The sequence below is a fragment of the Triticum aestivum genome, chromosome 4A, assembly GCF_018294505.1.
Source record: "Triticum aestivum cultivar Chinese Spring chromosome 4A, IWGSC CS RefSeq v2.1, whole genome shotgun sequence".
Classification (NCBI taxonomy): domain Eukaryota; kingdom Viridiplantae; phylum Streptophyta; class Magnoliopsida; order Poales; family Poaceae; genus Triticum; species Triticum aestivum.
In genome coordinates this window covers 689,647,440-689,667,699 of record NC_057803.1, presented here as the reverse complement: position 1 = coordinate 689,667,699, position 20,260 = coordinate 689,647,440, and the positions used below count along the sequence as shown (strand labels likewise).

The window sequence follows — 20,260 nt, the reverse complement described above, 5'->3', positions numbered from 1 at the left end:
GCGGATGCCGGCGGCCCGCCCGGCCCGCCGCGGGGCGGTGCGGCTGTGGGGGCCCCGCGGCGCCGCGGCGCGCGCGACGTCCGTGGCGGCGCCCGCGGCCCCCTCGGGCGCCGAGGAGGTCGTGCTGCAGCCGATCCGCGAGATCTCCGGCGCCGTGCAGCTGCCAGGGTCCAAGTCGCTCTCCAACCGGATCCTCCTCCTCTCCGCCCTCTCCGAGGTGACTCCCCCCTCCTCCCCCCGCTCCTCTTTTGGGTGGGCGAATGATGCGAATTGGGTGCAGAGGTGGGATTTTGTGGGGTTTAGGAGCAGACGTACCTTTGTCGTGCTGACCGACTGTCTGCTGGATCATGGGAATTTTAGCTCGAGTCGATCCGGCCATACGATTTTGCTTACGAAGGGTAGGCTGTTTGGTAGCCAATTCACGCGTTTCTTTCCCAGATCATTGGATTGTGTAGCTTGTGTTTGGATCAAGAGGATGCATCGTAATAATCAGGGGGCGATCCTCCTATGTTTTAGGCTACTAATTTTTCTTTTCTGATGGACCCTTTATGAGTATATTATGTTGTAATGGTGCCATGAACACTTGGAATTCATATATGTCTACTCAAAATTATTATGCAACCTAAAATCTACACACATTTTGTGAGACGGCGTGGCCACTAAAAGACAGATATTATTTTAGATGAGAAATCCTTGAATTGCTATTCGACTATTGGTAGGATCCTCCACGCTTTATATGGTTTCCACTGATCAGAAAACAATATTGCAGCATGTCCTGTTCTCTTGCTTATTTATAGTAAGATGAGAAATTGGAGCTGGTTTACTTCACTGTCATATCTAGCTGATCTGTAGCTTGTTTCTGCTCATTAGGGAACAACGGTGGTGGATAACCTGTTGAACAGCGAGGATGTCCACTACATGCTCGAGGCCCTGGAAGCCCTTGGACTCTCCGTGGAAGCAGATAAAGTTGCAAAAAGAGCTGTGGTTGTTGGCTGTGGCGGCAGGTTCCCGGTCGAAAAGGACGCCAAAGAGGAAGTAAAGCTCTTCTTGGGTAATGCTGGAACTGCAATGCGGCCATTGACGGCAGCTGTAGTTGCTGCTGGTGGAAATGCAACGTATGTTTTCTTTATCCTAGTGAAATAAGTATGAGATCCATGGGTATGTTTGGAGACTGATCATGTCTTTTATTTAAAAAAAAAACTTCAGTTATGTGCTTGATGGAGTACCAAGAATGAGGGAGCGACCTATTGGTGACTTGGTTGTCGGTTTGCAACAACTCGGCGCAGATGCTGATTGTTTCCTTGGCACTAACTGCCCACCTGTCCGTATCAATGGCAAAGGAGGGCTACCTGGTGGCAAGGTTAGCTACTCGTGAAATTGCATGTTATGTACTTTTGAGCACATTCAGTTCTCTGTCAAAGAAAACAAATATTATATTGGTAGTACGATCAATGCGACCTTACACAATGCACTAAAGTTGAAGAACCAATAAACATTGAATAATTTCAATACTTGAGTATTGCATGATCAATCATAGATTGACACTTAATATTGAATAATTTCACAGGTTAAGCTCTCTGGTTCCATTAGCAGTCAATACCTGAGTTCCTTGCTGATGGCTGCTCCTTTGGCTCTTGAAGATGTCGAGATTGAAATCATTGATAAACTGATCTCCGTTCCTTACGTTGAAATGACATTGAAATTGATGGAGCGTTTTGGCGTGACTGCGGCGCATTCTGATAGTTGGGACAGATTCTACATCAAGGGAGGACAAAAATACAAGTAAGTTCTACATTGCTTTACTTCTTCTGATAGTGGAGTACAAAAGCATGATTCTAATTTTCTGTCTACCCACATATTTATAGACGCACCCCCATTTGAATTATTGATAAACTAGGAAATAAATATTGTACAAAATCTGTCGACTGCTCAGTAGCTCTGAAGGCGCACTGTGCTAGGAAACCAGTGTCTACTGCCTAGGCAATCAACCCTTCTACCTACAATGCATTGCACAGTTCTGTTTTCTGGACATATACTTGATCACACCAGAAGTATCATCCATCTTAAAATTGGACTGAAAATAGAGAACATCGGCAGTTGTTTGGCAATGAGCATCTATGCAGATGATTCTTGATTTTGCTTCTTTTGGCCCTTTTTTATCTTATGCCCTTGCTGCCATATGGCCCATCAGGATACACATCCATGCTTTTACTGAACATACTCTTATGTACTCGGAAACTGTTAGTTTAAACTTCATAAAAGTTGCAGTAACCATTTCCTAAACGAGCCATCTGTTCTCTGGAATCGACAGGTCCCCTGGAAATGCCTATGTTGAAGGTGATGCCTCAAGTGCGAGCTATTTCCTGGCTGGTGCTGCCATCACCGGAGGGACTGTGACTGTCGAAGGTTGCGGCACCACCAGTTTGCAGGTAAAATTCTACTATCCATTTTTACCGTTTTGGTTGAGCATACTTGACATATTACATTGTTGAATGTATACCATTTTCAACCAAACATGCTTTAAGTGGATATTCGTAGCTGAATCTGTCAAACTGCTGTATTCTGTAAGTGGCTTCCATGTGCTGTCATTCTCCCTGACGATGTGTCACATTGCAGGGTGATGTGAAATTTGCTGAGGTACTTGAGATGATGGGAGCGAAGGTTACATGGACTGACACTAGTGTAACTGTTACTGGCCCACCGCGTCAGCCCTTTGGAAGGAAACACCTAAAAGCTGTTGATGTCAACATGAACAAAATGCCTGATGTCGCAATGACTCTTGCCGTTGTTGCCCTCTTTGCTGATGGTCCAACTGCTATCAGAGATGGTAAACTTTTTATGGCCTCCCATACCTATCATGTGCGTAGCGTAGCGATTACTCTGTTAGCATCAGGGAGGGGACAAAGGACTTGAAAGCACCCTGTTATGTGTTGCTGTTGATTTGTTTTACATGTTTTGGTCCTGACACTTGTTCATTCTCTGCTGCAGTTGCCTCCTGGAGAGTGAAGGAAACCGAAAGAATGGTCGCGATCCGGACCGAGCTGACGAAGGTAATAAAACACAATGTCTCCTGTTCTTATACCCCAGCCTCCTGTTGCACCCCTCGGCACTTCATCTGACCTGTCCTTTGCATGTGCCCTATAGCTGGGAGCAACGGTGGAGGAAGGCCCGGACTACTGCATCATCACGCCACCGGAGAAGCTGAACGTCACGGCGATCGACACCTACGACGACCACCGGATGGCGATGGCCTTCTCCCTGGCGGCCTGCGCCGAGGTGCCAGTCACCATCAGGGACCCCGGGTGCACCCGCAAGACCTTCCCCAACTACTTCGATGTGCTAAGCACCTTTGTGAAGAACTAGGCTGGGAAAATCAACAACGAATTGCGCTTATACTCTGTAGCCTGTCCATGGTTTGAGGAAATTTTGTCTTCTCCGTCTGCTCGTGAGATGGTGTATGAGTCTGTAATATTAGTTTTGTAGCGTGTGCGCCTTGAGGTAAAATGAAATGTATTGCACACCGTATTCGTTTTCTGAATAAGAAATAAATTACTGTTCTGTGATCTTTAGCATGCCATGCTGCTGGCCGAGGAGGGATCTTTAGCATGCAAGCTATAGGAAAGGGGGCAGCATTGAAATATAATACTCAAACCTAAATGAAATAGTTCAGGTACATATCTCAACATGAGATCCTATGGAGGGAGAGCGCGCTACCGGCATAGAAGATCAGTGCTCATTGTTGTTAATTGTGTGTTAGGCGTGCTATGGAAGCTTAATTAGTGTGGCATTTCAACAGATACTACTAGTGTGCTGGGCGAAATGGTTAACATAAACAAGTGGGCCAAGTTTCTGTTGCGAAAGGAACAAATTGCATCATGTGATGAACATTTCTTATCCTACATAAAACAAGTACTCTAGTGCACCGAGGTGTAACCTCACGTCCGAATGCGGTATTTTGGGTCAGTGAGTAACACATCGCCATTCAGCGGGGACTATATTCGTCTCCCACGGTAGCTGGCCCACAAAGGTCTATTCCAGTCCGGGCCGGTCATTGTCTTCTTCACCAAGGCGAGGTGCAAGAAATCGACTGGTTAACAGACTCCACCTCATTACCATAAAATCATTCCCGATGCCTTCCAAGCCCAAACACTTCGTAACGGACACTTTCGACCTTTCTTTTGTTGATAGAGGAAATATGAATCAAAACTAAGAGGCACACGAGAGATTAATCTCCATCAATAGTTGCTAAAGAAAATTGAAGTTGGAGTCAAGAGGCACGGGAGAGACTGATATTTATTGGTTGGGTGTGGTGACATGAAGGTGCCTTGCTGGCCCACTGCATTGCATGTCTTTTTGTGTGCTTCCGGCATTACTTTAGCACATGGGCTACACATCTCTAGTCAGCTTTCATTAGCTATCTTCACCTTTATGGGTAGTAAAATCATATATTCGTCACATTATATGCTCTCATCCATTCCACTCCACTGCAAAATCACCGGGCATCAAACAGGCTACAAAATCTGGTATGTAGGGCAACATAGCCTGGCTTCCATGGACGACACCAACACATGAAGAGGCGAACTCATGAGCAAGTTTACTACAATCATGAGGATAACTCACCCTAATGGTTTCATTGTTTTGAATGGACTGTTTTAGGAATCCCCATCCAATGTATGAATCCCCTGGAGGAAATGGGGAAACAAATCAAAAGTGAGGAAACAAATGCAATTATGGTGGTGCCAATAATGAGGGAGCGACCTATTGGTTAAACAACTCGCCGCAGATGCTGATTGTTTCCTTGGTACTAGCTGCCCACCTGTCCGTATCGGGCTACCTGATGGCAAGGCTAGCTACTCGCAAACTTGTATGCTATGTACTTTTGTGCACATTCAATTCTCAGTTGTCAAAGAAAAATATATTATTATGGGTAGTACGATGCAATGCGACCTTACACCGTGCACTAAACTTTAAGAACCAATAAAAATTGAATAATTTCAATACTTGGGTATTGTGTGATCAATCATAGATTGACACTTAACATCGAATAGTTTCACAGGTTAAGCTCTCTGGTTCCATTAGCAGTCAATACCTAGTTCCTTGCAGATGGCTGCTCCTTTGGCTCTTGAGGATGTCGAGATTGAAATCATTGATAAAATGATCTCTGTTCCTTGAAATGACACTGAAATTGATGGAGCATTTTGGCTTGACTGCGGAGCATTCTGATAGTTGGGACAGATTCAACATTAAGGGAGGACAAAAATACAAGCAAGTTCTACCTTTTCCTATTTCTTCTAACAAGCATTTTATTGTTTCATTTCTTCTAATAGTGGAGTACTACTGAAAGATACCAGTTTTCAGTTTGCCAAATATTTACAGACGCAACCCCATTGAATTATGGAAAAACTAGGAAATAAATGTTTTACTAAAACTTTTGACTGCTCAGTAGCTATGAAGGTGCACTGTACTAGGAATTCAGTGCCTGCTGCCTAGGCAATCGGGCCCACTGCTTACAATGAATTGTACAATTGCGTTTTCTGGTACATAGATTTGATCACTCCAGAAGTATCATCCATCTTAAATTTGGAATGAAAATAGGGAATACTGTCAGTTTAATGGCTGTTATTTTGCGATGAGCATCTGTGCAGGTGATTCTGGGGCCAGGCAAGATGATATGTGACTTGTAGTAGTAGTCTCCGCAAGTGGGGGCAACATCATTGAGGACTTTTTTTGTTGGTGGTGCTCCTCTGAGTACCGAGCTGTGATTTCAACTGTGAAAACCCAAGGTTTGACCTTTATTGGTTGTGTTTGGCAGTGACCTTGTTGAACACATTGTTTTGCGAACGCGATCTTTCTTTAGGGTGAAAACCTAAGATCTTTGATCGGGCAATGACGATGTTTGTTCTTTGTTTCCTTCTTGGAGGCATTGCTTATGGAGAACCCCATTTGTAGTACGGATGCTGTATTTGGTGGTGGTTAGAGTGCTGCTACTGCGGGTGATTGATCACTGTGGCGGGTCTTTTTTCTCATTTCTTTTATCTTTTTCTTTTCTTTTTTGGATGTGTGCATCTTGGATATTTTTAGACATCTTCTTGTTGCAGAGGCTGGGTGTAATTGGTATCTGCTTGATATTAATATATTCCCCTTCAAAAAAATGCAGGTGATTCTTGATTTTGCTTCTTTTGGCCCTTTCTAAGTTATGCCCTTGTTGCTATAGGTCACATCCGCACTTTTACTGAACATACTACTCTTACGTACTCGGAAACTGTTAGTTCAAACTTCATAAAAGTTGCAGTAACCATTTCCTAAACAAGCCATCCATTATTCTGGAATCGACAGGTCCCCTGGAAATGCCTATGTTTAAGGTGATGCCTCAAGTGCGAGCTATTTCTTGGCTGGTGCTGCCATCACCGGAGGGACTGTGACTGTCGAAGGTTGCGGCACCACCAGTTTGCAGGTAAAATTCTACTATCCATTTTTACCCTTTTGGTTGAGCATACAGTCTTATGCTGTCATTCTCCCTTACTAAGGTTAATCTTGCAGGGTGAAGTGAAATTTGCTGAGGTACTTGAAATGATGGGAGCAAAGGTCACATGGACTGACACTAGCGTAACTGTTACTGGCCCACTGCGTCAGCCATTTGGAAGGAAACACCTAAAAGCTGTTGATGTCTGTTAAACATATTGTAACGTAGCATATAGCACGCATCGGCTAGGTTGTTAGGATCGATCTATCCTCTTGTAACCGTAGCCTTATCTCTCCCTCTCTTTTCTTGGTTCACAAGTTGTAGTCCAAACCGATTGTATGCGCTATCCAGGGAGGTGCGCCCCTGTTATATAAACACGCAGCGCGTCCCTCCAACGAGGTAAGACGCTTAAGCCAATCTTCACATGGTATCAGAGCCTCCCTCTTCCTATACATCTAGCATCCATCGTTCTTCCACCCACGAGCTCGCCATGTCCTCCTCCTTCACCAGAGCTCCTCTGGCCGGCCTCAATGGTCAGGTTACAGAGAAGCTGACCCGGACGAATTACGTCCTCTAGAGGGCACAAGTCACGCCACAGCTGATCGGGGCTGGTGTCTTCGGCTATGCCGAAGGGACGATCAAAGAACCAGAGAAGTTCATCATCACCAAGGACAAAGATGGCAAGGAATCAGCCTCGCCGAACCCTCTTCATCAAGTCTGGGTGCGGGAAGATCAGCAGGTATTGGCATATTTGCTGGTTAATCTTTCCAGAGAAGTTCTTGTCCAGGTGACCAACATCCACAAGGCGCATGAGCTCTGGGCTGCGGTGGCGAACATGTTTTCGTCCCAGTCCAGATCGCGCGTGAACAACATCCGTGTCGCCCTCTCCAACGCAGAGAAGGGCACATAGACGGTGGGCGCCTACTTCGCCTATATGCGTGGCCTCGCCGACGAGCTAGCAGCTGCTGGCAAGCCTCTAGATGAGGACGAACAGATCTCCTACATCATCGCCGGGCTGGGTATGGAGTACCAGCCATTGGTGTCGGCCCTCGACGCCCGCACCGGCCCTGTCACGCTCGATGATCTATTCGCTCAGATGAGCAACTTTGATCAGCGTGTGGCGATGTTCCAAGGCAGCAACGGCAGCAGCTTCAAGTCCTCCGCCAACGCTGCTGTTCGTGGTGGCCGTGGTGGCTCCCGCTACCGTGGTCCGCCGTGCGGCAAGGGCAAGGGCAGCGGCGGCGGAAACTACAGCAACAACAACGGTGGCGGTGCCCCTCGCACCGGTGCCGACGGACGGCCCTCCTCCAACAACAACAGGGGCCGCCGTTCCTCCTCCAAGAATCGTCCCGACGCTGTCCGCTGTCAGATATGCGGTAAGCTTGGCCACACCGCCAAAGACTGCTGGTACAGGTTCGAGGAAGATGAAGGTGACTCCTCCCAGGACGAAAAAGTTGCTGGTGCTGCCGAAGCTTCATACGGTGTAGATACCAACTGGTACATGGGTAGTGGTGCTACAAACCACATCACCGGTGAGTTGGAGAAAGTAACCATGCGGGAGAAATACCGTGGTCAAGACCAGATCCACACCGCCAGTGGAGCAGGTATGAGGATCAAACATGTTGGTCATTCAGTTGTTAAAACCCCTTATCGTCCAATTCACCTCAGAAAAATACTACATGTCCCTAGTGCATCTAAAAACCTTCTTTCTGTCCATCGAATTGCCATTGATAATCATGTATTCCTCAAGTTTCACCCCTTTTTCTTTTTGATCAAGGATCAGGCAACGAAGAAGGTTCTCTACCGAGGTAGATGCGTTTGAGGGCTTTACCCGTTGATTCTAGAGTTTAGAAGATTCAATAAGCAAGCATATGGTGTCACCAAACTCTCAACGACGAGGTGGCACGATAGACTAGGGCATGCATCTTTTTCTCTAGTTGAGCGATTGCTTAGGAAGAATAAGCTCCCATATGTTGGAGAGCGTGATACTGAAACCATTTGTGATTCTTGTCAAAGAGCTAAAAGTCATCAGCTACCCTATCCAATTTCTACCAGTATTTCTACCAAACCTTTGCAACTCATTTTCTCTGATGTATGGGGGCCTGCCCCCAGTTCAGTTGGTAGACACACATACTATGTTAGTTTCATCGATGACTATAGCAAGTACTCCTGGATCTATCTTCTTAAGAAACGATCCGATGTGTTTCAAGTGTTTCAAAACTTCCAAGCTCTCGTTGAACGAAAGTTCGATAGCAAAATTTGTTGGGGAACATAGTAATTTCAAAATTTTCCTACGCACACGCAAGATCATGGTGATGCATAGCAATGAGAGGGGAGAGTGTTGTCTACGTACCCTCGTAGACCGAAGCGGAAGCGTTGACACAACATAGAAGAAGTAGTCGTACGTCTTCCCGGTTCAACCGATCCAAGCACCGTTACTCCGGCACCTCCGAGTTCTTGGCACACGTTCAACTTGATGACGCTCCCCGGGTTCCGATCCAGCAAAGCTTCGGGGAGGAGTTCCGTCAGCACGACGGCGTGGTGACGATCTTGATGTTCAACCGTCGCAGGGCTTCGCCTAAGCACCGCTACAATATGACCGAGGTGTAATATCGTGGAGGGGGGCACCGCACACGGCTAAGGAACGATCACGAAGATCAACTTGTGTTGTTGTGCCTAGAGGTGCCCCCCTGCCCCCGTATATAAAGGAGCAAGGGGGGCGGCCGGCCTAGGAGGGGCGCGCCAAGGGGAGTCCTACTCCCACCAGGAGTAGGACTCCCTCCTTGTTGGAGTAGGAGAAGGGGGGAAAGAGGGGGAGAGGAGGAAGGAAAGGGGGGCCGCACCCCTTGTCCAATTCGGACCAGAGGGGGGCTGCGTGCCTCCTTCCTTTCAGCCTCTCTCCTCTATTCCCGTATGGCCCAATAAGGCCCATATACTCCCCGACGAATTCCCGTAACTCTCCGGTACTCCGAAAAATACCCGAATCACTCGGAACCTTTCCGAACTCCGAATATAGTCGTCCAATATATCGATTTTTACGTCTCAACCATTTAGAGACTCCTCGTCATGTCCCCGATCTCATCCGGGACTCCGAACTCCTTCGGTACATCAAAACTCATAAACTCATAATATAATTGTCATCGAAACCTTAAGCGTGCGGACCCTACGGGTTCGAGAACTATGTAGACATGACCGAAACATGTTTCAAGTCAATAACCAATAGCGGGACCTGGATGCCCATATTGGCTCCCACATATTCTACGAAGATCTTTATCGGTCAAACCGCATAACAACATACGTTGTTCCCTTTGTCATCGGTATGTTACTTGCCCGAGATTCAATCGTCGGTATCTCAATACCTAGTTCAATCTCGTTACCGGCAAGTCTCTTTACTCGTTCCGTAATGCATCATTCTGTAACTAACTCATTAGCTACATTGCTTGCAAGGCTTATAGTGATGTGCATTACCGAGAGGGCCCAGAGATACCTCTCCGACAATCGGAGTGACAAAACCTAATCTCGAAATACGCCAACCCAACATGTACCTTTGGAGACACCTGTAGTACTCCTTTATAATCACCCAGTTACGTTGTGACGTTTGGTAGCACCCAAAGTGTTCCTCCGGTAAACGGGAGTTGCATAATCTCATAGTTACAGGAACATGTATAAGTCATGAAGAAAGCAATAGCAACATACTAAACGATCAAGTGCTAGGCTAACGGAATGGGTCATGTCAATCACATCATTCTCCTAATGATGTGATCCCGTTAATCAAATGGCAACTCATGTCTATGGTTAGGAAACATAACCATTTTTGATTAACGAGCTAGTCAAGTAGAGGCATACTAGTGACACTCTGTTTGTCTATGTATTCACACATGTATTATGTTTCCGGTTAATACAATTCTAGCATGAATAATAAACATTTATCATGATATAAGGAAATAAATAATAACTTTACTATTGCCTCTAGGGCATATTTCCTTCAGTCTCCCACTTGCACTAGAGTCAATAATCCAGTTCACATCGCCATGTGATTTAACATCAATAGTTCACATCTATATGTGGTTAACACCCATAGTTCACATCGACATGTGACCAACACCCAAAGGGTTTACTAGAGTCAGTAATCTAGTTCACATCGCTATGTGATTAACACCCAAAGAGTACTAAGGTGTGATCATGTTTTGCTTGTGAGATAATTTTAGTCAACGGGTCTGTCACATTCAGAGCCGTAAGTATTTTGCAAATTTCTATGTCTACAATGCTCTGCACGGAGCTACTCTAGCTAATTGCTCCCACTTTCAATATGTATCCAGATTGAGACTCAGAGTCATCTAGATTAGTGTTAAAACTTGCATCGACGTAACCCTTTACGACGAACCTTTTTTCACTTCCATAATCGAGAAACATATCCTTATTCCACTAAGGATAATTTTGACCGCTGTCCATTGATCTACTCCTAGATCACTATTGCACTCCCTTGCCAAGCTTAGTGGTAGGGTATGCAATAGATCTGTTACACAGCATGACATACTTTATAGAACCTATGGCTGATGCATAGAGAATGACGTTCATTCTCTTTCTATCTTCTGCCGTGATCGGGTTTTGAGTCTTACTCAATCTCACACCTTGTAACACAGGCAAGAACTCTTTCTTTGACTGTTCCATTTTGAACTACTTCAAAATCTTGTCAAGGTATGTATTCATTGAAAAACTTATCAAGCGTCTTGATCTATCTCTATAGATCTTGATGCTCAATATGTAAGCAGCTTCACCGAGGTCTTTCTTTGAAAAACTCCTTTCAAACACTCCTTTATGCTTTGCAGAATAATTCTACATTATTTCCGATCAATAGTATGTCATTCACATATACTTATCAGAAAGGTTGTAGTGCTCCCACTCACTTTCTTGTAAATACAGGCCTTTCCAAAAGTCTGTATAAAACCATATGCTTTGATCAACACATCAAAGCGTATATTCCAACTCCGAGATGCTTGCACCAGTCCATCGATGGATCGCTGGAGCTTGCACATTTTGTTAGCACCTTTAGGATTGACAAAATCTTCTGGTTGCATCATATACAACTCTTCTTTAAGAAAACCATTACGGAATGCAGTTTTGACATCCATTTGCTAGATTTCATAAAATGTGGCAATTGCTAACATGATTCGGACAGACTTTTAAGCATCGATACGAGTGAGAAAATCTCATTGTATTCAACATCTTGAACTTTGTCAAAAACCTTTTTCGACAAGTCTAGCTTTGTAGATAGTAACACTACTATCAGCATCTGTCTTCCTCTTGAAGATCCGTTTATTTCACATGGCTTGCTGATCATCGAGCAAGTCAATCAAAGTCCATACTTTGTTCTCATACATGGATCATATCTCAGATTTTATGGCCTCAAGCCATTTCGCGGAATGTAGGCTCATCATCGCTTCCTCATAGTTTGTAGGTTTATCATGGTCTAGTAACATGACTTCTAGAATAGGATTACTGTACCACTCTGGTGCGCATCTTACTCTGGTTGACCTACGACGTTTTGGTAGTAACTTGATCTTGAAGTTTCATGATCATCATCATTAGCTTCCTCACTAATTGGTGTAGGCATCACTGGAACTGATTTCAGTGATGAACTAGTTTCCAATTTGGGAGAAGGTACAAATTACCTTATTAAGCTCTACTTTCCTCCACTCACTTCTTTCGAGAGAAACTCCTTCTCTAGAAAGGATCCATTCTTAGCAACAAATGTTTTGCCTTTGGATCTGTGATAGAAGGAGTACCCAACAGTTTCCTTTGGGTATTCTATGAAGACGCACTTTTCCGATTTGGGTTCGAGCTTACCAGGTTGAAAACCTTTTTCACATAAGCATCACAACTCCAAACTTTAAGAAACGACGGCTTAGGTTTACTGCTAAACCATAGTTCATATGGTGTCGTCTCAACGGATTTAATGGTGCCCTATTTAACGTGAATGCAGCTGTCTCTAATGCATAACCCCAAAACGATATTGGCAAATCGGTAAGAGACATCATTGATCGCACCATATCAAATAAAGTGCGGTTATGACGTTCGGACACACCATTACGTTATGGTGTTCCATGTGGCGTGAGCTGTGAAACTATTCCACATTGTTTTATATGAAGGCCAAACTCGTAAGTCAAATATTCTCCTCCACGATCAGATTGCAGAAACTTTATTTTCTTGTTACGATGATTATCCACTTCACTCTAAAATTCTTTGAACTTTTCAAATGTTTCAGACTTGTGCTTCATTAAGTAGATATACTCATATCTGCTCAAATCATCTTGTGAAGGTCAGAAAATAACGATACCTACCACGAGCATCAACACTCATTGGACCGCATACATCAGTATGTATTATTTCCAACAAGTCAGTATCTCGTTCCATTGTTTCGAACAACGGAGTTTCAGTCATCTTGCCCAAAAGGCACGGTTCGCAAGAATCAAATGATTCATAATCAAGTGATTCCAAAAACCCATCAGCATGGAGTTTCTTCATGCGCTTTACACCGATATGACCCAAACGGCAGTGCCACAAATAAGTTGCACTATCATTATTAACTTTGCATCTTTTGGCATCAATATTATGAATATGTGTATCACTACGATCGAGATCCAACAAACTATTTTCATTGGGTGTATGACCATTGAAGGTTTTATTCATTTAAACAGAACAACAATTATTCTCTGATTTTAAATGAATAACTGTATTGCAATAAACATGATCAAATCATATTCATGCTCAACGCAAACGCCAAATAACATTTATTTAGGTTTAACACTATCCCGAAAGTATAGGGAGTGTGCGATGATGATCATATCAATCTTGGAACTACTTCCAACACTCATCGTCACTTCCCCTTCAACTAGTCTTTGTTTATTCTGTAACTCCTGTTTCGAGTTACTAATCTTAGCAATCGAACAAGTATCAAATACTCAGGGGCTACTATAAACACTAGTAAAACACACATCAATAACCTGTATATAAAATATACCCTTGTTCACTTTGCCATCCTTCTTATCCACCAAATATTTGGAGTAGTTCCACTTCCAGTGACCATTTCCTTTGCAGTAGAAGCACTCAGTTTCAGGCTTTAGGTTCAGCTTTGGGCTTCTTCGCGGGAGTGACAACTTGCTTGTCATTCTACTTGAAGTTCCCTTTCTTTCCCTTTGCCATTCTCTTGAAACTAGTGGTCTTGTCAATCATCAACACTTGATGCTCTTTCTTGATTTCTACCTTCGTCGATTTCAACATCACGAAGAGCTCGGGAATCGTTTTCGTCATCCTTTGCATACTATAGTTCATCACGAAGTTCTACTAACTTGGTGATGGTGACTAGAGAATTCTATCAATCACTATCTTATCTGGAAGATTAACTCCCACTTGATTCAAGCGATTGTAGTACCCAGACAATCTGAGCACTTGCTCACTAGTTGAGCGATTCTCCTCCATCCTTTAGCTATAGAACTTGTTGGAGACTTCATATCTCTCAACTCGGGTATTTGCTTGAAATATTAACTTCAATTCCTGGAACATCTCATATGGTCCATGACGTTCAAAACGTCTTTGAAGTCCCGATTCTAAGCCGTTAAGTATGGTGCACTAAACTATCAAGTAGTCATCATATTGAGCTAGCCAAACGTTCATAACGTTTGCATCTGCTCCTGCAATAGGTCTGTCACCTAGCGGTGCATTAAGGACATAATTCTTCTGTGCAGCAATGAGGATAAACCTCATATCACGGATCCAATCCGCATCATTGCTACTAACATTTTTCAACATAATTTTCTCTAGGAACATATCAAAATAAACATATGAAAGCAACAACGCGAGCTATTGATCTACAACATAATTTGCAAAATACTACCAGGACTAAGTTCATGATAAATTTAAGTTCAATTAATCATATTACTTAAGAACTCCCACTTAGACAGACATCTCTCGAGTCATCTAAGTGATCACGTGATCCAAATCAACTAAACCAGAACCGATCATCACGTGAGATGGAGTAGTTTTTAATGGTGAACATCACTATGTTGATCATATCTACTATATGATTCACGCTCGACCTTTCGGTCTCCGTGTTCCGAGGCCATATCTGCATATGCTAGGCTCGTCAAGTTTAACCTGAGTATTCCGCGTGTGCAAAACTGACTTGCACCCGTTGTAGATGGATGTAGAGCTTATCACACCCGATCATCACGTGGTGTCTGGGCACGACGAACTTTGGCAACGGTGCATACTCAGGGAGAACACTTCTTGATAATTAGTGATAGATCATCTTAAAATGCTACCGTCAATCAAAGCAAGAATAAGATGTATAATAGATAAACATCATATGCAATCAATATATGTGACATGATATGGCCATGATCATCTTGCGCCTTTGATCTCCATCTCCAAAGTACTGTCATGATCTCTATCGTCACCGGCACGACACCATGATCTTCATCATCTTGATCTACATCAATGTGTCATCACATGGTTGTCTCACCAACTATTGCTCTTGCAACTATTGCTATCGTATAGCGATAAAGTAAAGCAATTATTTGGCACTTGCATCTTATGCAACAAAGAGACATCCATAGGGCTTCTGCCAGTTGCCGATAACTTCAACAAAACATGATCATCTCATACAACAACTTATATCTTATCACGTCTTGACCATATCACATCACAACATGCCCTGCAAAAACAAGTTAGACGTCCTCTACTTTGTTGTGGCAAATTTTACGTGGCTGCTACGGGCTGAGAAAGAACCGTTCTTACCTACGCATCAAAACCACAACGATAGTTCGTCAAGTTAGTGCTTTTTTAACCCTCGCAAGGACCGGGCGTAGCCACACTCGGTTCAACTAAAGTTGGAGAAACTGACACCCGCCAGCCACCTGTGTGCAAAGCACGTCGGTAGAACCAGTCTCGCGTAAGCGTACGCGTAATGTCGGTCCGGGCCGCTTCATCCAACAATACCACCGAACCAAAGTATGACATGCTGGTAAGCAGTATGACTTGTATCGCCCACAACTCACTTGTGTTCTACTCGTGCATATAACATCAAACCATAAAACCTAGGCTCTGATACCACTGTTGGGGAACGTAGTAATTTCAAAATTTTCCTATGCACATGCAAGATCATGGTGATGCATAACAACGAGAGGGGAGAGTGTTGTCTACGTACCCTCGTAGACCGAAGCGGAAGCGTTGACACAACATAGAGGAAGTAGTCGTACGTCTTCCCGGTTCAACCGATCCAAGCACCGTTACTCCGGCACCTCCGAGTTCTTGGCACACGTTCAGCTTGATGACGCTCCCCGGGTTCCGATCCAGCAAAGCTTCGGGGAGGAGTTCCTTCAGCACGACGGCGTGGTGACGATCTTGATGTTCAACCGTCGCAGGGCTTCGTCTAAGCACCGCTACAATATGACCGAGGTGTAATATCGTGGAGGGGGGCACCGCACACGGCTAAGGAACGATCCCGAAGATCAACTTGTGTTGTTGTGCCTAGAGGTGCCCCCCTGCCCCCGTATATAAAGGAGCAAGGGGGGAGGGGGCGGCCGGCCTAGGAGGGGCGCGCCAAGGGGAGTCCTACTCCCACCGGGAGTAGGACTCCCTCCTTCCTTGTTGGAGTAGGAGAAGGGGGGAAAGAGGGGGAGAGGAGGAAGGAAAGGGGGGCCGCACCCCTTGTCCAATTCGGACCAGAGGGGGGCTGCGCGCCTCCTTCCTTTCGGCCTCTCTCCTCTATTCCCGTATGGCCCAATAAGGCCCATATACTCCCCGACGAATTCCCGTAACTCTCCGGTACTCCGAAAAATACCCGAATCACTCGGAACCTTTCCGAACTCCGAATATAGTCGTCCAAAATATCAATTTTTACATCTCGACCATTTCGAGACTCCTCGTCATGTCCCCGATCTCATCCGGGACTCCGAACTCCTTCGGTACATCAAAACTCATAAACTCATAATATAATTGTCATCGAAACCTTAAGCGTGCGGACCCTACGGGTTCGAGAACTATGTAGACATGACCGAAACATGTTTCCAGTCAATAACCAATAGCGGGACCTGGATGCCCATATTGGCTCCCACATATTCTACGAAGATCTTTATCGGTCAAACCGCATAACAACATACGTTGTTCCCTTTGTCATCGGTATGTTACTTGCCCGAGATTCAATCGTTGGTATCTCAATACCTAGTTCAATGTCGTTACCGGCAAGTCTCTTTACTCGTTCCGTAATGCATCATTCCGTAACTAACTCATTAGCTACATTGCTTGCAAGGCTTATAGTGATGTGCATTACCGAGAGGGCCCAGAGATACCTCTCCGACAATCGGAGTGACAAAACCTAATCTCGAAATACGCCAACCCAACATGTACCTTTGGAGACACCTGTAGTACTCCTTTATAATCACCCAGTTACGTTGTGACGTTTGGTAGCACCCAAAGTGTTCCTCCGGTAAACGGGAGTTGCATAATCTCATAGTTACAGGAACATGTATAAGTCATGAAGAAAGCAATAGCAACATACTAAACGATCAAGTGCTAGGCTAACGGAATGGGTCATGTCAATCACATCATTCTCCTAATGATGTGATCCCGTTAATCCAATGACAACTCATGTCTATGGTTAGGAAACATAACCATCTTTGATTAACGAGCTAGTCAAGTAGAGGCATACTAGTGACACTCTGTTTGTCTATGTATTCACACATGTATTATGTTTCCGGTTAATACAATTCTAGCATGAATAATAAACATTTATCATGATATAAGGAAATAAATAATAACTTTACTATTGCCTCTAGGGCATATTTCCTTCAGTCTCCCACTTGCACTAGAGTCAATAATCTAGTTCACATCGCCATGTGATTTAACATCAATAGTTCACATCTATATGTGGTTAACACCCATAGTTCACATCGACATGTGACCAACACCCAAAGGGTTTACTAGAGTCAGTAATCTAGTTCACATCGCTATGTGATTAACACCCAAAGAGTACTAAGGTGTGATCATGTTTTGCTTGTGAGATAATTTTAGTCAACGGGTCTGTCACATTCAGAGCCGTAAGTATTTTGCAAATTTCTATGTCTACAATGCTCTGCACGGAGCTACTCTAGCTAATTGCTCCCACTTTCAATATGTATCCAGATTGAGACTCAGAGTCATCTAGATTAGTGTTAAAACTTGCATCGACGTAACCCTTTACGACGAACCTTTTTTTCACTTCCATAATCGAGAAACATATCCTTATTCCACTAAGGATAATTTTGACCGCTGTCCATTGATCTACTCCTAGATCACTATTGCACTCCCTTGCCAAGCTTAGTGGTAGGGTATGCAATAGATCTGTTACACATCATGACATACTTTATAGAACCTATGGCTGATGCATAGAGAATGACGTTCATTCTCTTTCTATCTTCTGCCGTGATCGGGTTTTGAGTCTTACTCAATCTCACACCTTGTAACACAGGCAAGAACTCTTTCTTTGACTGTTCCATTTTGAACTACTTCAAAATCTTGTCAAGGTATGTATTCATTGAAAAACTTATCAAGCGTCTTGATCTATCTCTATAGATCTTGATGCTCAATATGTAAGCAGCTTCACCGAGGTCTTTCTTTGAAAAACTCCTTTCAAACACTCCTTTATGCTTTGCAGAATAATTCTACATTATTTCCGATCAACAGTATGTCATTCACATATACTTATCAGAAAGGCTGTAGTGCTCCCACTCACTTTCTTGTAAATACAGGCCTTTCCAAAAGTCTGTATAAAACCATATGCTTTGATCAACACATCAAAGCGTATATTCCAACTCCAAGATGCTTGCACCAGTCCATTGATGGATCGCTGGAGCTTGCACATTTTGTTAGCACCTTTAGGATTGACAAAATCTTCTGGTTGCATCATATACAACTCTTCTTTAAGAAAACCATTAAGGAATGCAGTTTTGACATCCATTTGCCAGATTTCATAAAATGTGGCAATTGCTAACATGATTCGGACAGACTTTTAAGCATCGATACGAGTGAGAAAATCTCATTGTATTCAACATCTTGAACTTTGTCAAAAACCTTTTTCGGCAAGTCTAGCTTTGTAGATAGTAACACTACTATCAGCATCTATCTTCCTCTTGAAGATCCATTTATTTAACATGGCTTGCTGATCATCGAGCAAGTCAATAAAAGTCCATACTTTGTTCTCATACATGGATCATATCTCAGATTTTATGGCCTCAAGCCATTTCGCGGAATCTGGGCTCATCATCGCTTCCTCATAGTTTGTAGGTTTATCATGGTCTAGTAACATGACTTCTAGAATAGGATTACCGTACCACTCTGGTGCGGATCTTACTCTGGTTGACCTACGACGTTTTGGTAGTAACTTGATCTTGAAGTTTCATGATCATCATCATTAGCTTCCTCACTAATTGGTGTAGGCATCACTGGAACTGATTTCAGTGATGAACTAGTTTCCAATTCGGGAGAAGGTACAAATTACCTTATTAAGCTCTACTTTCCTCCACTCACTTCTTTAGAGAGAAACTCCTTCTCTAGAAAGGATCCATTCTTAGCAACAAATGTTTTGCCTTTGGATCTGTGATAGAAGGAGTACCCAACAGTTTCCTTTGGGTATTCTATGAAGACGCACTTTTCTGATTTGGGTTCGAGCTTATCAGGTTGAAAACCTTTTTCACATAAGCATCACAACTCCAAACTTTAAGAAACGACGGCTTAGGTTTACTGCTAAACCATAGTTCATATGGTGTCCTCTCAACGGATTTAATGGTGCCCTATTTAACGTGAATGCAGCTGTCTCTAATGCATAACCCCAAAACGATATTGGCAAATCGGTAAGAGACATCACCATATCAAATAAAGTGCGGTTATGACGTTCGGGCACACCATTACGTTATGGTGTTCCATGTGGCGTGAGCTGTGAAACTATTCCACATTGTTTTATATGAAGGCCAAACTCGTAAGTCAAATATTCTCCTCCACGATCAGATCGTAGAAACTTTATTTTCTTGTTACGATGATTCTCCACTTCACTCTGAAATTCTTTGAACTTTTCAAATGTTTCAGACTTGTGCTTCATTAAGTAGATATACTCATATCTGCTCAAATCATCTTGTGAAGGTCAGAAAATAACGATACCTACCACGAGCATCAACACTCATTGGACCGCATACATCAGTATGTATTATTTCCAACAAGTCAGTATCTCGTTCCATTGTTCCGAACAACGGAGTTTCAGTCATCTTGCCCAAAAGGCACGGTTCGCAAGAATCAAATGATTCATAATCAAGTGATTCCAAAAACCCATCAGCATGGAGTTTCTTCATGCGCTTTACACCGATATGACCCAAACGGCAGTGCCACAAATAAGTTGCACTATCATTATTAACTTTGCATCTTTTGGCATCAATATTATGAATATGTGTATCACTACGATCGAGATCCAACAAACTATTTTCATTGGGTGTATGACCATTGAAGGTTTTATTCATTTAAACAGAACAACAATTATTCTCTGATTTTAAATGAATAACTGTATTGCAATAAACATGATCAAATCATATTCATGCTCAACGCAAACGCCAAATAACATTTATTTAGGTTTAACACTATCCCGAAAGTATAGGGAGTGTGCGATGATGATCATATCAATCTTGGAACTACTTCCAACACTCATCGTCACTTCCCCTTCAACTAGTCTTTGTTTATTCTGTAACTCCTGTTTCGAGTTACTAATCTTAGCAA

The 20,260-nt window shown here is 43.5% G+C and overlaps 1 protein-coding gene and 2 pseudogenes across 1 annotated transcript; all 3 read left to right on the top strand.

Moving 5' to 3' along the window:
• Positions 1-3,563, top strand: LOC123088173 (3-phosphoshikimate 1-carboxyvinyltransferase 2). The gene is made up of 8 exons (XM_044510354.1): positions 1-217; positions 871-1,115; positions 1,207-1,360; positions 1,568-1,782; positions 2,312-2,429; positions 2,617-2,827; positions 2,989-3,050; positions 3,145-3,563. Exons 1-8 carry the CDS (start codon positions 5-7, stop codon positions 3,361-3,363), a joined length of 1,437 nt encoding a protein of 478 aa, XP_044366289.1. The 5' UTR covers positions 1-4; the 3' UTR covers positions 3,364-3,563.
• A 921-nt stretch (positions 3,564-4,484) lies between these two features.
• The window catches only part of LOC123088172 (3-phosphoshikimate 1-carboxyvinyltransferase 2-like), a 73,679-nt pseudogene continuing 57,903 nt past the window's right edge, over positions 4,485-20,260 (top strand).
• On the top strand, positions 7,437-7,575 carry LOC123088947 (uncharacterized; annotated as a pseudogene).

Bases quoted from the DNA above. Each gene is read 5' to 3' on its own strand.
- LOC123088173 (XM_044510354.1), top strand. From the start codon at position 5: ATGCCGGCGGCCCGCCCGGCCCGCCGCGGGGCGGTGCGGCTGTGGGGG. The intron at 1,361-1,567 runs GTTAGCTACTCG...ATAATTTCACAG, and splicing joins GAGGGCTACCTGGTGGCAAG to GTTAAGCTCTCTGGTTCCAT. The intron at 3,051-3,144 runs GTAATAAAACAC...TGTGCCCTATAG, and splicing joins TCCGGACCGAGCTGACGAAG to CTGGGAGCAACGGTGGAGGA.